The sequence below is a fragment of the Centrocercus urophasianus genome, unplaced genomic scaffold (genome assembly GCF_019232065.1).
Source record: "Centrocercus urophasianus isolate 14NV4802_14NV808 unplaced genomic scaffold, USGS_Curo_1.0 seq_13, whole genome shotgun sequence".
NCBI lineage: Eukaryota > Metazoa > Chordata > Aves > Galliformes > Phasianidae > Centrocercus > Centrocercus urophasianus.
The window spans coordinates 35,045,450-35,063,000 of record NW_024884475.1 but is presented as its reverse complement, the minus strand read 5'-3'; the positions used below and the strand labels follow the sequence as shown (position 1 = coordinate 35,063,000).

The window sequence follows — 17,551 nt, the reverse complement described above, 5'->3', positions numbered from 1 at the left end:
TTTTATTTCAGTTCCTAAAGCAGGAACAGATCAGCCAGTGGATTGTCATTCTCAACAAGGATACGATCAGAGTGGTTCTGTAAGAAAGGTTAACTTGCTTTCTTGACAAACTCTTTCTTTTCCACACAAGTTGACCTCTGACATTTATCAAGTTAGTTTACCTCCTGGCAACTCCTTACATGACAAACACTTCCGCGCTGCATTGAAAGAAAAAGCAAAAGAACCTGAAAAAATTCCTAGCACGGGGAAAATATGTATCGTTTTTTTTCCCTGAATGGAATTAATTGTAATTTGAAGTATATTAGAAAGGAGGCTAAAAAATTGTTTGGATGCATCACAATAAGTAATTTCCATCACACAAAACTGTTTCAAGGAAATGTAGAAATATCAGAGATCTCAGTTCCCATTATGCAGTTATTTTTTATATCAAACAATTTATGGATAATAATTTCTAACAAAAGAACAGAAGATCAAATGCTGTCTTAAAGCACTCATAACTACATCTTGCAAAGCAGTCCATATTTAGTGTTACCAAATACATAACCTAATTTTTTACATGATAGGAAAGGTCTCCTTTACTTCTACGTAGCATCAAAAATAATACTGGTAGCTGATTACCTTCTACGAATATGGGAACAAATTTTCTTTCCTCCTGTTGATACTGTGCAAGCAAACTCCCAGCACAATCACTACCACTGTGCAGAATTGGAAACAATAATCCTGTGCTTCATAGAACAACAAAAGACTGCTGACTGTACTGAGCGTATGTGGCAAGGTCCTGGTTGCAGGGGCCTGCAGAGGTGACCTTAGTGGGCAGAGTCCAGCAGCTGCCCAGAGCCAGCTCTGGCAATTTTTCTCTGTAAATGGAACACTCCATATACCATGGACTCCTACGGGAGGTGGCTTACAGTTTGCGATGCCAACTTACCAGGCACTGCTGCTGTCCTTGGGGCACTCCTGGTGGGCCTGACAACAGCTATATGGCCACGGCATCAGAGAGATGGACAAGCTTATCCACGTTTCCCCAGCTACAGGAGAAAATGATAGCCAAGTACCATTTGAATGGTTTGCACCTTGGTGTGGGTCCCATTGCAGGGAATGCTAAGTTGCTAGCTATTTCCTTGCTTTCCCACGACTTTGAGGAAAACTCAATTTACCATCTTGTGGAGCAACACAGATGATGGAAACTCACGTAATTGCCTTTCCATTTCCAGGTGTGCAGTTTTACACCCAGACAAAACAGAATAACCATTTTTTGCCTTCTGTGTTGAGTTACGATGCTTTGTTCCATGCTATCATATATCATATTCCAACTTTCATTCGAGCAAATTCCACATAATGAGGATGATCACTTTTCCATGACAGCTAATAATCAATACACTACATTACTAAAGACTTACTCTCTTCAAACTACAGATTGGGAGATATAAAAGGAATCCTTTGAAGGCATCTGAGAAGGCTAGACTAGTAAAAACCACTATTTGTTCAACAATCTTGCATCCCTCGGCAATGCCATATAATATAAATAGAGCTTCATATATTTCTTTATTCCTTCTTCAAAAGAAAAGCAGCTGTGAATAGATTTATATTTACTCTAACAAGCATTTTAGCCTGTCTTTCAGTTAGAAAGACCCCATTTGATTTTATTATTTTTATTCCCCTTTTAAAGTAATTTCTTTCCGGGCATCTCAGCATTTTCTTTATCTGAGTGCAAGAAGGATCACCCTTTTTAGCTGTTCCTCATAAACAAACTATCACCTTGGTTGCACTTGAATGCACTCTCCATGGGATTTAATGTCTTCCATGAGGAGACTGAAATGAAATGCAGGAAATATTTAAAATCATGTTTTGGGACTAAACCAGGCCTCTGGGCAACAGCTCCTTTTTTGTTCCCACCCATCTTCAGATCAGAGCAGCAGAGGCGCTCTCCTGCACTCTGCATTCTCACAGAGCCTTGCAGGCAGCTGAATCCTCAGTTCCTTTCAGCTGCTTCTCAGCACTTCTGTATTCCTTCCTCAGAATGAAAGGGCAGACCGCTATTTCTGTTCTGCTTTCCTCCTCATTATTACCACTGATGATATTTGGGATTCTGACTAGTGCTGCAGAGAAATAAGGACAATCATTCAGGAGGAACAGCCTTTATCTTTCTGAACACCCATTTTGTGCTGCATATTTCCTTACTACAACATTTCCCAATTAGAGGCAATAGCTTCTAGGTCAACAAATTGCAGAGGAGACTGGGATTGAGTTGCTGCTATTAAATCACATATATCAAGAACAGAGAAAGCAATAAATGCTTGACAATTTACACCAAACAATATATATATATGCAAAGAGTTACCCAGCTTCTAGCAATAGATGTTAGAATCCTAGAATCTTTTGAGTTCAAAGGGACCCTTAAAGGCCTTTTGATGAAGTTAAGCATGCCACTTTGAAATGAAGTAAAAATAATGGTTGACAATTAATTGGGTGATAATATAATAAATATAGGTAATAAAAAAAACACTCTGCTAGGCACAAGAACGGATAAATTACCAATTTAGTATATCGTTGCCATTTTAGCTCTGTACAAATATTTACAGGCCACAAGAGTATGTCTAACTCTCAGAACACCTACATTCCAATTAATTGGGTAGTGTGTACACTGCAGTTTTGATACCATCTCCATACTACTCAGAAGAACTTTATTTCAGGTATTCAGAGACTCAGGAATATCAGGCTTTGCTCCATTAGACTCACAAAGTGATACAATAAGAAATTAGATCACAGTCTATGCTTGAACATATATTATTAATTGGCTGAAATATAGTCTCCTAAGATATGTATGCTACCAGAAAAGCTGTGTTCAATTCCACAACATAAGGATTCCAGCTTGCACATCACTATTTGCTCCTAGGCTATACTGCTAGTTTTGCAGCTGCCACAGATCTATCCACTTGCAAAGACAGCAAGTTAGCTAGTTGAGTTTGATTTACATAGCAATATCTGCACTATAAATGTGATGGAGCTAGGGAAGATTTAGAAGATCAAACAAAATTACATATTTAGGGTACTGAATAGTCTGACAGTCAGAACACTGGAATTTATTTTCAGCTTTTGCACATGGTTGATTGTTGTTTTATTTGGCATTCTCCAAAAACAGTGACTATACTTGTGATGCAATTTCCTAGCTGGTAACAGAGTCTTATTTACAAGTCTGCCCAGGAGGCTCCCTTCACTGACAGCTGTAAAACACTTCTATGTGGCTTTTCATTTGGAAATTTGAAGAATGGCAAAGCTTTTTCCTTGCCCACTGTTCTTCTACTGTTGGAACTATCTCTAGATAGCTTTCTGTTTCTCAGCCTTTCCTGGTGCCCATTCATTTGCTTTTATATTTTGTCTATATCATCCCCAAAATACCACTCAGGCTGCTATGGGCGGATCATGGAGAACACACAGAAGGGCAAGGAATACTTGTATTCTGCAGTCAACCAAAATGCCAAGCATAACCGACTTCCCTCCCCTCCCCAGTTGATGGCAACTCCCCAAGCTCTTCTTGGAGCTCCCAAGAGTTACTGACACAGGAACAGGAGAACAGAGAAGAGATGAAACTGTTGAATGGAAGCGGCCTCCTTTACAGTCTCTACTGCCTCTAGATATGAAGATGTGGAAAGCTGGACAGACAGAAATGGAAGACTTAAGCCTGACTACCTTTGCTTTTGTATTTTTGTCTGTAGTTTTAAAGGATGGCTGCTGGTCTTGCTTAGGGTCACATTAAGATCCAGTAGGTTCTGCTGATGCTCATACAAACACTCTAATTTTCAGCTCTAAAGGAGATAACTTCTCCCTTGCTGCAAGTCAATTAGCTTAATAACAGTTCTACTCACTGTAACTTGGGAGAGTTAGAAATTAAAGGAAAATACTTAGAACTGAATGCATATGAAGATTACAATTATTTTAAGAACAATCAGGCATAGAACCTGAATCATGAATGGCCTTTCCTCTCAATCAATACTGCTGTAACTGTATGGAGATGGCACAGCTGGCTACACATTGGTTTCATTATTGGGCTGTCAAACATTTGAAGACTTTCACCAAATTTCCCTCCAAGGGTATCATCCTTTTTCTTCAGATCTGTAGACAGCCAGTACTTTGCAAGGAAGTGTACGTAAGTGCTGTAGAATTACTAAATTACGTGTTGTTTGTTTTTCTTCGAGTCAAAAAAGATATGGGAGATTTTTATGAAGTGTGATTTGCCTTAAACATCCATCTGGTATGACTGCAGAGCTTCTGATTTTTATCTTCCACATTCAAATGAAAAATATCCTGGCATACCTGAGACTAGGTCATGAACATCTTCTACAGATTTAAACCAGTACAGCTTAACTCTTATTGATTTTAATGGAAAAGGAAAGGCATAAAATACTGCCTCGTACCATGTTCATAGAGGAAGTTAGTCTTATATTATGAAAAACTGGGCTTACCAGATTATTTGGATTCTAGAATCAAAACACATCTTCCATATAAGGATTTGAAAACTAAAGCAAATAGATTAACAAATTGATTCTAGCAACAAAATCTAATGAACTAGTAGTGGAAAGCAGATGAGAAATACAGCATTTAATAGCGTCAGTCTGCTTCATAAATTTTCTTTTCATTATTGAAATTTTGCACTTAGAAAAACAATAAGCTAAAAAAAAACAAACCAAAACAACAACAACAACAACAACAAAACAAACCTAACAAAAAAAAAACAACCAACCAATGAAACTAGTAAGCTTGCCCTGCATCTGGCCTGTCTTACGTTGAACAATGTCCACAGAAGCAGATGGCAGCAGATATGTACGAGGAAAGTACTGCACATTTGACAGCAGAGAGACATGTGAGATATAATCCTCTATTATACAGGAAAGTCTTCCCTGTACTTAAGGACAATGCAAAGCACGAATATTTATATGGAATCCATGTCTTATCAACTATTGCAGTAACAAATATCCAACCAAATTCAATTCTGTAGTTCAAATTTTGGTTCTTAATGTGAAAAACATTCTTATGGAGCATTTAGGAGAACAAGAGCTGTTCAGTTTGTTTCTCCGTAGCCTCCTGCAGCTGCTGCAGGTATAGGCGAGTGGTCCTTTACTTCTTTGAACATTCTGCGATTGCCAAGTGTTGATCTGACAGGAGGTGCTCTAATAGCTAATCTCTAATTGCTGATCCCATGGGAGTACGTGTACATGATTACAAAAAACGCTGGAATATGCAGTGCTGTCTGTAGCAGATTCCTGTCTGGTACATTTTAATTCTAAAGGACATCTAATGGAAATTGGTTTTATTAACTAAAACTTCACTGAATATTGCAGACAGAATCTGAAGTCACTGAAAATTCTAACAACTTTATCAAGCAAAATGTTTGCTGAATGTTTTAATGTCAGTAAAGATTCTTCATTTATTTAAATATGCTAATTTAAGTGTTGCAAAAGTCAGTTGGGATTTATTTGGGAATGATTCTGGCACAGCTAATGCAAAATAAATAAATTAATGAAGAAATAATATTTTTTTTAAAAGGGGATGCCATATTTCACGTAACTAGCAGTAGGCTTTACTTACTCTGGGATATGCAGTTAAGCACAGCATAGCCAGAAGCCTGCTATTGTTTAAACATTTCAAAATGAAGCTAAATGCAAATATGCTTAATTCAGTCTCCTTTAAACTGATAGGACCATCTCTTCTCGTGACTTTCTTAATACAGTTTCAATACTACTTAGAAGCAGTTATACCTCTTTGCCAGCTGTCTCTAGTAACACCCAGGATCTTTACAGTAAGACTAAAGCACTGGGAAGCTGAAGAAAAACCAACCTTGTGTTCTTATCTGCATCCACTCCTCTAAAAGAGCAATCCAGGTTTTCCTTGTAGCTTTGTCACAGATCTCCCTGGATAAATTTGTGCAAGTCACACAATTCCCCTGTCAGGCAATTATCTAATTGATAACATAGGACAATTAATACCTGCATACTAACAATACAGGGCTGCAGAAGGCTTTTTTTCTTATGTGCATGTAAAAAATTTTGTGCAAGATCCTGATATTGTATGATCTTGTCTAAGGGCCACTGTAGTCAACAAGATTTTTAACAGAAGAAATGAACATTAAATATTATTTAAGAAGTAGATAACATGGTTTAGTACTATTCAGGCTCTTTTTGTTTTTTAGCTTCATAGCACTTCAGCATTCTGAATGCTTTACGAACACAATGGGAACAGACATCGAGACCATTTTACAGCCACCACCAGATCACAATTTAACGAGCAGTGAGGGCTCATAAATACATACCAAATAAATACGGCTTGTAGACCACAAGATTAGCTACAAATTCTTATTAGATAAGATACCAATTCCTATTTTCCACATTACCAGCAGAAGTCATTTGCAGAGCAGCTTCTCCTCTGCAGTCTGATGCTTGTCTTACCTACAAGACCTCTGGCTATAGAATGCCCTGGAAAAATGACAACAATACTGGTTCTCGTGTCAAAAAGCTCATAGATTCACATATGGTTTGATGCTTTTTTTTTGCTTATTCTCCAGTTTGTCATCGATTCAAATGTACTATAAGGAAGCAGAGCCTGTCATGTGAATAGCTGCCGTAACACGACCAGATTGCACAGAAAATGTGAGTAATATTCTTAGGGGTACTTATATCACTATAGAGTAGTATTCAATTCCTAAAGAAACATTCTAATAACCTACACTTCAGAAACAATATTTACTTTAGATAAGTAATCCAAAATAAACCAGGAAATGTAATGAAGGCCTTTGTTAAGATTTACATTTAATTTACACCCACATTTGTCATTTTTTCAAATGAAATATTTATTTACTCTTGAGATGACACTGTAATGATTTCTGGTTAATGTTCCTTCTTAAGAGGTTTTTCACCAGTGACAAAAAATGTTTAGAAAACATCTTCTAATAGAATTTTTGCATCCTCTGAAAGACTACATGTTTCATGTTAATTTCTTCAGAGAGCAATCCTGACAATTTTAATGAAACTTATGAAATTCAATCTGCCACTTTACAATTTGACAAATGTATAAAATCCTGACATGTGAGTAGGGGTACAAATACAAAATGGTACAAAGACAAGTCCCACAAATAAAACAAAAAACAACCAAAGATGCAAAACCTGATCTTCAAATTTCTTACCTGCCAGACTAATGCTTACAACTTTACAAACTGTTCATATGCATATATATAATGCATATTGACATACATATAAACTCCATCACATCATCTTTTCAGAGGCATTCCTTTGAAAGATTACAACAATTCTTATTCAGCATGTTTTGGTATGATATTCACTTACAGATGGATTTAGAACAAATAACTTCCCTTCAGTTAGCCTGCATTGTATTGGGGATGTCATATTTCTCACAACTATGTGATTGTACAGTCCACATAGCAATGCATAAATCAGAGATCATGAAGCACTATCTAAAAACACATTTCTGTACTCACACTAAGTATGTAAGGCAGGATGCTAAAATGTGATTGATTTATATCAATAACCATTAGCTGTTCTACTGTTTGCCTTTCCTCCACTCTCTGTTCTTTCAATTTGAAAGGGTTATGCTTCAAGCAACCACATTGTTTTGCTGTTTCACCGCTGTTGTAAAAAAGGTTTTGGTTAAGTTGTGTCTGTGTTTCCAACATGGAATACAGTTTGTTCTGATTCAAAGTGTTGCTACAAAATGGTTTCGTCAAAGTCTCTTTGTTGAGCTAGAAACTCTTACTTAGGATGTACACATATTCCCAAGCATTGCTATGGTACCAATACCCTCCACTCTTAAGAATTTTCCAGGCCTCACCTCTCTTAATGTGCCTTGTCTGACATGATAAATATTAAATTTAGGACTGGGACATACTACCATCCTCTAGTAGGCAGACCATGTGTGCAGAGGAAGTGAAGCTTTTTTTCCCTACATTTGCTACATGAACATGAAAAATAAAGGAGAACAAAACACAGTAACTACTTACAGAGAATCAAAACAACAGCCTTGAGGTTTGAGGTTTGAAAAATACGACCTGTATATAAACAGCAGTTGGCAGAAGTTTCTCTTTTTTGTCTGTTTGTTTTTCCACTGGAGTTTCATTAAATCACAGAGAATTAAAAAAGGCACAAAAGTATCTCAGCTATTATTCCAAAGGATTTGAGCGGAAATATACTCTGTTCAGCTTTGAGTGTTCTGGAAAACCCAGTCCTAGGGATTAAATCTGGATAAAGCAGGTACAGTAAATTTTATTTATATGATTCTCCAACAAAACAGCATCTGTCATCATTCCTTTTAAATTTCAGTTCAATTTAACTGAAAAGTTAGCATAAAACCTTGTCTAAGAGGTCAGGTTTAATGCAACTGGCCTAATCTGGTGCCATTTTGAAATACTGTACTGCTCTATTCTGCCAATATTCAGTAGTTTCATAGCCTAGTTTGTTCTTTATTCTATTAAACAAAAATGAAATGTTAAACAGACACATTAATTCAGTGGTTCACTTATTTTCATCTTTTCCTTGAAGCTTTTATAGAACAGCAACTAAACATTCTCATAACAGGTTCAAGTGCCAGCACTTGTTGCTTGCAACTTTCTCAAAAACCAATGGGTGTTCTCAATATTCTGTGAGTTCTGAAGAGCAGGATAATGGATTTCACCTGAGGCACTTGTCTCATAGTAATAACAGTTCTTAATACCTCATTTCTCTTAAAAATTAAATTTCATGCAGAAGTAGAACAGAACAAGTAATGTTTCTATAACTACATTACTAACAAAACAGTATTTAAAAATGTTAAGATAATTCTGTATGACTTACAGAACATATATAATATTACATTTTAAACTGATTAATTGAAAAGGCACAAGAGCAAAGTATGTGAAAAATCATTTCTATATGGGTATCAGCTCCGATGAGCCTTGAAGCACTTATTCAATTCTCCTTTAACTAATTCTTTTTAAATAGTTTCAAAATGACATTGTACTCACTGGATTGAGAACCACTGTGAAGAACAACTCCCCACCTTGGATACTTTTGTCTAGTTCCTTTGGGCCTCCAGGATACTCTTTATAGAAAATAGTGTGGGTGAATAAGCCACAAGTTTGCCTAGGAAGCACCTGAATTTAATTTAAAAAAAAGCAACAAAAGATTCAAGAGAAATTCACAAACCAAAACAATTCATACAGTTCATGAGATAATAAAAGGCAGATAAGATTCCTCTGTGATAACTACTTTGTAGTTTTGGCATTGTAATGTTGCCAGAAGTCAACAATGATTTAGTTGAATAAATACACTGACAGATAAATAGAGTTTACAGAAAGAAACAGTGGTTTTATTATGATTTATAACATCCAAAAATTCATCACGTTTTCTCTGAAACTGGAAATTGATCTCAGTAGGTATGTCATAATTAAGCAGCTTCCTCATACTAACTGTCTCCATTATTCTCCAGTCTTAGTAATGTGTTTGAAGTCTGAACATCAAAAGATTTCTAAAATTCTAAAATAATTTGAAATGTAATCTGAAATAATTCAATCTATTTGTATTTATCAGTTCCGTCTTTTATTTAAAAGACAGTTTTGCGATATGTTTAAACTACAATCTGAAATCATTTTTTTTGGCTTAGATACCACCAACAATAGTAATTCTATGCTGGTGTGATGAATCTTACTGATCATTATTTTTCTTTCTTTGTTTTATAGATTTTATTCACATTATCAGAAATAGTTTGTTCTCACTCAGCTGTGCTGATTTTACAAGACCAGTTGCAACAAGAAGTAGCAGAAAACAAAAGCTTGTATTTTTAAAGACATGCAAAGAACAAATCTTTTGAACAAGCAAATCTAATAAGTGCACTTATAATTCCCAGTAGAATCTCAAAATATTTTCTCTCAACCTCAGAAAATAATTTGCTGGGGAATATTTCAATTACATCTATTTTTTATGGAAATTCAATCGCTGAAGATCGATGATCGTGTATAATTTTTAAACTGAGACTATCATCAAATCTTTTAGTCCAATTTATAACTTTTATTATATAATAGTTAAAACTTATAAAATGTGCAAATCTCTTACTTGACAGGTACTGTGGTTTTGTAGATACTCTTTCTTCTGCATCTACATATCTCAGCATCTTTCTATATTATGCAGGATGCTGTGATCATAGTTTGTAGATACTATGTTGTCATAAAATGTATGGAATTTGTGTTCTTGCTCTAAAATTGCATATGCTTTTTAAAAAACTTTGGATTTTACTGATGAAATATGAGAACAATTCTTCAAAGAGACAGTGAATGAAGATGTACTGGACGGGAAACTCTCTGGCAAGTTTTACACAACAACTATTACTGTATATATTCATCACTATAAGCCCACACATATAAACTATTAGTGCGTTTGCCCTGGAGAACTGTAAGTTTGAGGCTCCTAAACAGGTGGTTTTACACAATTGTTCCCAGCAAATTGTGTTTGGTCCTTTTTCTTTGTGCTAAATGCATGTCTCTGTGTATCTTCAAATGCTATGCTTTAACAAAAAATTATGAAAGAGATTTCTGGAGATTCTCAGAGTCAGTCAGTTGTTCTCAAGCGCTCTGTGCCCTCTGAGCATAACAAACACTTTTTTTTCCCCACACACCACTAATGCTTAAGGAGAATAAACTTTAGCTCAAATCTGTACGGTGTCAGTTTCTTCCTTGATATCTGCAGATCATTTCATCTTAATCCACCCCAAAATAGAGCAGAACATCAAAACTTCGACATATTATTATTCCACTTAGAAAAGTGGTATCCACAGTAACTGGAGGACAATATCAGAATTAAGTGAGAAGCTCAGCAACAGACCCTCCAAAACTGTGGCTGTATCCAGAGGTATAGCACGGTATACACACCAGTATCTTTCCTGTTCACCGATTTCCTCCATGCTCCTAAAGAAAGCTACTCAACCACATATCATCAAGTATTTCCGAATGTTGTTTTGAAACAGCCTGCAGATAATGATGTTATCTGAATCAGAAATAGCTTGATTCTCAGTGACCCAAAGGCATTAGGATAATGCTTTCCATGTTGGTATTCACAACACTTTAGGCAAATACTGCTGTCAGTAAACTACACTGTGAATTATGTAATACAGAAAACTTGTGTGATTTGATTTGTAGCTGCATCAATTGTGCAGTTTCATAGCCTGAGGGGGCAGCTTCCTTCCCTTCACCTTGTAGGTGTTTACCCTGCATTCAGGCTGACCGCCTGGGCCCAAAGCCTAGCTGGGGGTTAAGTAACAGTGCAAAGCACAATTCACATTTCTGTATGGTAAAAAGCAAACTAAGGTCAACTGTGCATAGTTCAAATGAAAGAAAAAGTATTATGAATAAAATCCAATTCTCAGATGTAATAATCTGGCAAAATTCTTCTGCAGTTAATGACAGTGTTTAAATTTAATACCTGCTAAAAATCTAACTCATTCTGATAAAACATGCAAAGTTGACTATTTTCGTGAGACCTCTGAAGCACTATTTAACAGAAGAAACAGAACAGTTAAGAGTTTGTTAACTGTTAACAGCAGGGTTCCTGGAGACCACCTTCTTTAGCAGTAACATCATCAGCAAAAGAGTGATTTTAATTAACAAGATACTGTCAAACATAACTTGCTATTTATGCAGAACATCATGCGTTTCTTACAATGTGAACTTCCAGGGTATGTTTTTTCTACTTTGAAATAAAGAATTTGTAAAATGCAAGTGCAAGTGCAAGGTCTTGCACCTGAGTCAGGGCAATCCCAAGCACAAATATACATTTGGCAGAGGCTGTGTGGGAGCAGCCCTGAAGAGATGGATTTTTGGGTGCCCATTGATGAAAGACTCAATATGAGACAGCGGTGTGCCCCTGCAGCCTGGAACGCCAACTGTATCCTGGATTGCATCAAGAGAAGCGTGACCAGCAGGTTGAGGGAGGTGATTTTGCCTGTGCTCTGCTATTGTGAGACCCCCACTTGGAGAACCTCGTCCAGATTTGGGGCCCTCAATGCAAGAGGGACATCAAGCCAATGGAGAGGGTCAGGAGGAGTGCCACGAAGATGATCAGAGGGCTGGAGCACCTCCCCTGTGGGGACAGGCTGAGGGAAACCGGACTTGTTTAGCTTGGAGAATAGAAGGTACTGGAGGAACCTTACAGTGGCCTTCCAGTACCTGAATGGGAACATACAGGAAAGCTGATAAGGGACTTTTCATAAGGGCATGTAGCAACAAGATGAGGGGAAATGGCTTTAAACTGGAAAAGAGTAAATTTAGCCCAGATATCAGGAAGAAATTGTTTACTGTTGAGGGTGGTGAGATATTAGAACAGGTTGCCCAGAGAAGCTGTGGACGTCCCCTTCCTGAAGGCGTTCAAACCAGGCTACAAAGAGGTTTGAGGAACCCGGTTTAGTGGGAGGTGTCCCTGCTTGTAGTAGGGGGGTTGGAACTAGATGATCTTAAGTGTCCCTTCCAACCCAAACCATTGTATGATTCTAGGACTGGTGGTAATATAATCAGAAATACAACTCACCATTATATTTTTGTGGATGAAACCTCGTCTATACCTCGCAGGCTTCAGATGTGGGTATTCTTCTGTGCTAGTAACTCTGATATTCCAGACCTTTTTCCAGGCATCATAAAGTTGAACATGCACTGGATATACTCCAGAATGGTGAGGAGCCACTGCATAGCCCATATCAGTTGGAATACCATGTTCCTAAAACACAACAGAACAACTGCTTTCAAAAAATTAAGAAACAGTATTTTGGCATCTGACTAATCCTTTGTGAGAGACTGAGAATAGGTCTGAAATATAAATGATGGTGACATTACAGTATGTTTTGGTATACAACAGTGATGAAAAACAGCATGGTAAAGATGAAACAGAATTTTGAAACTTAAGATTAGAGTAAGTATTTTTACAAGTATGGATATAAACACATTTTATGCTGATTTCTTTAATCAGTGCATTAAACACTTCTGTACTCTTTCAAGTTCTACAAGGAATTCGCTCACAAATTAAGTATTGAGAGAGAAAATTACTGGCACATACACAACAAAATGGCATTTGGCACTTAAAATAAAATAAAGTGATTTCCACTATATGTCCCTACACAGTTACTTAGTTGAATTTCAAAAAGATCACCCTATTTCTCCTCTAGTCTGCTAGCAGCATAAAATCATATTCATAAAACAACCATTTCAGTGTCATTTAAATACAGAAAAAAACCTGTGATGTGTAAAACTGAAGATAATAAGCAGTGTTCTAGAATAACCCCCTTTGCAGTAAACCTGTCATTTCTGCAGACTTCTTTCATTTAACTGACCGTACTAGTATTACTTTCTTGTGAGATTCACTGTATTTTCTTTCCAGCTTCTGGTTTCCATAATACTTTAATGAATTTTGACACTTTTCCCATTTTCTTTCAAAAGAAGAGCACAAAAGCACATATTTCTGCTTATCCATACAATATTGCTATGTTGCAATATTTTGAAAAACTGCCCTTGCAAACAAAACCTCTGCATTGTTTAAGAGGTTTTTTTTTTTAAAAAAAAAATATTATTTGTACCATCATCTTCACCATATTTTCCAATTACTCTTCATGTAAAAAGATAAGAGATAGGTGATACTTGAGTTCCTTTCATTGAGTAAAACAATTAGTAAGGAATACAAAAATTTTTTAAGTCTTTTCTCAAAGGAAAATGGGCTCATGACCCAAGAAAATTAATTTTTCTTCATCTTCTCTGGAGAACTACTGTGTGAAAGCTGATGTACCAGATGGACTGGAGAGCAAAGACAAGAAAAACAGGGTACAGGTTTTAAAAAGTGTTATGCTGAAAAATATGGGAATTGTCCCGGTTTTTACATAAGGGATTCAACATGAAAGGAGATTAGATAGACATGAAAGAAGCCTTTCTGACAAGAAAGAAAACCCTGAGCAGGAAGTGCGTTCTGTAGGAAGTGCTCATGATACACTATGAGGATGCTGAACAGACCCTCCACAATATGGAAATGAAAGAAATCCTGAAAGAGACATTTTTCTTCTGCCTACATTGAAAAGTTCCTGTGCTACCTGAAGTACTGGATCTCCGCAGCTTCATTTGTTTCCACTATCACATGTTCACAAATATTTGGTACATAAACCAAGTGATGTATAAATTACTCATTACACAGAAGACCACATTACAGCAATAGATGTAATATATTAAAAATGTTACATGTTTCACTGCTGTCAAAATAACAAGATACTGTCATGGTTCTATGTTTTTGGTTTTTTTATGGTTTCAGTATTCCACATCAAAACATCATGTAGTGTATGGGGTATTAAAGTGTCACTGCCCCAATTCCAAGCTTTTCAGGTTTGAATCGGTCCCGGGAACTCTCTCTCTCTCTCTTATCTTGTCTGATTTATTCATCTCAATTTCAATTAAATTATATATATTGTGTTATCTTGTACTCCAATATTATAGTAAAATAAGTCTTCCTCCATAGATTGTTGCCGCTGCTTTTTTCCTCCCTTCCTTCCTTCCCATTTTTGTGGGACTGGGGTGGAGGGAGAGGGCAGAGGCCTGTCGCCCCTGTCACGGACATAGATTGATCTGGTCAACTCCGTGACAGATACAAACAGATACTTTAAAATACCCAATAATTTTACACCAAAGCTATGATATTTTTTAAATCACATATACTGGATCCTCTGTGTTTCCAGTCACATAGTAGAAATCAATAGCGCTGCATGTAAGTGCTGGACACTGAAATCCAGATACACCCCTTCCTTCCCAAATGCTCTAAGAGATTTTTCTCTTATTTATGTGTGCTTTGCTTTCCAGAACAGTGAATCTCTTGAATTTTACTGTAGATATCCTTTTCCTTAGAAGTTCTTCAACCTAAATGGGTAGATTGTCCTTGAGTCACAAATACCATGAGGTGCATAGAGGGTGAAAAGCACGAGTTTTTGTACCCACAGGTGGGTGTATTTTCATGCACAAATGAAAATGCACCTATGCATTCTTAATTTTTATTATTTGTGCTAAGTTTAAATAGTCAAGATTCAATATTACATGTATCTAAGTAAGACATGATAGCTTTACTAACAGCTCAAAACAAAGCTAATTCACAAAGAACAGCATTTTTTTCTGTTCCAGAAGATCATGAGAAATAAGAAGAAAAATGTTAAATATTCATGGGAAGAAAGCTATTGTTTTCTCACAGTATAATGGTGCGTTTCACAGACAGATATAGTTTAATCTCATTGGACAACCCTAATATTTTAATATTTAAAATACAGTTGTAATTATAATTTCCCTGTGGCCATTTATGGCACAGTAGGAACACAAAATGGGACATAACATTTTATCACCATGAGGTTGGCGTAACTTTTGGAATTCTGGTGTCAATGGTTTACGGGCTGGTTTGGCCCAGTTCTGTGAGCAGCGGGGCGGAGGGATTTCGCAGAATTTGCGCCTCCGGAAAAAACGGAACAGGGGACTTCAAAATAATTAAAAAAAGTGGCAACGATCTGAGGAGAAACAAACTAATTTACTAAATACATTATCGGAATGCAAGATAGCACACTATAATACAATATAATTAGAACTGAAGCCAATAAATCAAATATAATGAGAGAGAGAATGTCCGAAAGGTGGACAGGCCTCACCATAAAGCTGAGGTGAGATGCGCAGTGCAGTTGAGCAGCAGGGAGACAGGAGGAGAGCCAATGAAGAGGAGTGGACTAGAAAGAGCGCATCAGGTGACCTTGCCAGGAGATCTGTCTCCTCTCCCTGACCGCAAAGTCCCCTGGGGAATGTAGTTCTTCTCTTCTGGGCAAGTACCCAGGACTTGAGTATTAACAGTTAAACTCCCAGTGCCCCACATGATGTTACGATGTGGAATATCGCAAACCAAAAATTACAAAACCATGACATCTGGTAAGGTCTCAGTGCTCCTCAGTAAGACCAAGGCACCACTTCAGTGATCATACCACATCCACTGTGCATGTAATCTGTGGCTCTGCAGCAGGAGTGTAGTATGAATAATGTACCACGTCAAGAAAGAATAAGATCTGGCCTTGGTTTTTAGTGTTTAACACAACCTGTTACACAGCTTTACACTATTTACTTTCATCACAGATATTTCAATTTCTCTTCCTTTTATCTTAATCTTTTCTACTTCACTTAAGCATGCATAAACATCAGAAAGAACAATCTTTACAGAACATGTAAGAAATTGTATCCTCTAATGTCTCATTTAATCTTCCTCATTTAGCTCTAAATAAATGTCTGGATTTTAAGATTTCTTTTTCAAGTTTTACATTATGCAGAAATAAATACGTAGCCAATATCTTTTATTCTAATTATGAAACCTATCCTATTTGATGTATTAGTATCTCACTGATTTCAGTCACTAATTCCCAAGTTAAGTATTTCACACACACTATGCACATTTATTTTGATAAGGCATCAGCATTTTCAGCCTCTTTCAAATAAGGAAAATACTGATCTTTGTTATTAATACTTAAAGCAAATGAAACAAGTAGCAGGCTACTATACAAACTTTCAGACATGGAAAAAGTTTAATATAAAGTATATCTAAGTATTAAGAGTACTGAAAGTAGAGAAGAAAATAGGAATTGATGAAGTGTTTTCTAGTAAAACACTTTAATAGTTACATCATGTAGGCTAAGCCCAGGAGATATCTTAAGTCCTTTTCCAGCACACAGGAACTACAGGAACTAATTTAATTTCGAGTGCACCTTTCAAAAGTACACAGAATCATAAGAAAACAAAAAAGAAAAGAAGTTAAAGAAAAAACACAGTGTTTAAATTTTCATAGTCCTATCTTTCACTGAAAAGCTTCCTTAAAGTAAAACCAAGCTGCCTTGTAGTGGGTATACTCCAAATTGCAGTAGGATTGATAAAGTTTTTGGTAGGAAGAAAGCGCACACATTTCTTACAGCAAAATTTTTAAACACAAGTTTTGATTGCTTGATATATCTATGCCTTTCACCTTCACTCACTGTTTTGAGCAGGGAGAAGTAAAATTAGGCTACTGCAAGAACAGAAATGTTTCAACAAACAAGTTGTGTTTTTGGAGGTATTTGGACATAACACTTCTTTATTCATGTCTTTGCATCCAGCCAGTCCAACAGCCTCCCACTGCTATTAGCCCTCAAATCCTATAATCTATGCTAAACACACACCTAAATAGTAAAATTTCCATTGAAGTTTTCCAGTCTAGGAGACCACTGAAAACAGCTGAAAAGCATTTATGGCAGCAGATCTCAAGCACAGGCATTATGCCATGCTCTGCTTTTGTCTTCCAGCCATCTGTTAGTTGTTTACACAGCACCGTTGCTAAAACACACTAGAATGTTTCCAAATTTTACATATTCTGTCCTGCTTCTCTTAAATTGCATCAGGCAGGGCATGGTGGGAGTGGTCGATAATCTGTGCACTCAGGTACTTAGAACATGGACAGAGCAAGTTCATAGATGTGCTAAGAGTTCTCCAGCTCCTGCCAGCACT

The 17,551-nt window shown here is 36.7% G+C and overlaps 1 protein-coding gene across 1 annotated transcript in view; it reads right to left on the bottom strand.

Annotated features, from left to right (window-relative positions):
- LOC122156977 (bifunctional heparan sulfate N-deacetylase/N-sulfotransferase 3) overlaps positions 1-17,551 on the bottom strand; it is a 61,834-nt gene that overhangs the window by 17,601 nt on the left and 26,682 nt on the right. The window contains exons 4-5 of the mRNA XM_042812303.1: positions 12,558-12,743; positions 9,008-9,136 (exon numbers count right to left, since the gene is read on the bottom strand). Of these exons, the coding sequence (XP_042668237.1) occupies positions 9,008-9,136; positions 12,558-12,743 (315 nt within the window). The remainder of the gene's footprint in view (positions 1-9,007; positions 9,137-12,557; positions 12,744-17,551) is intronic.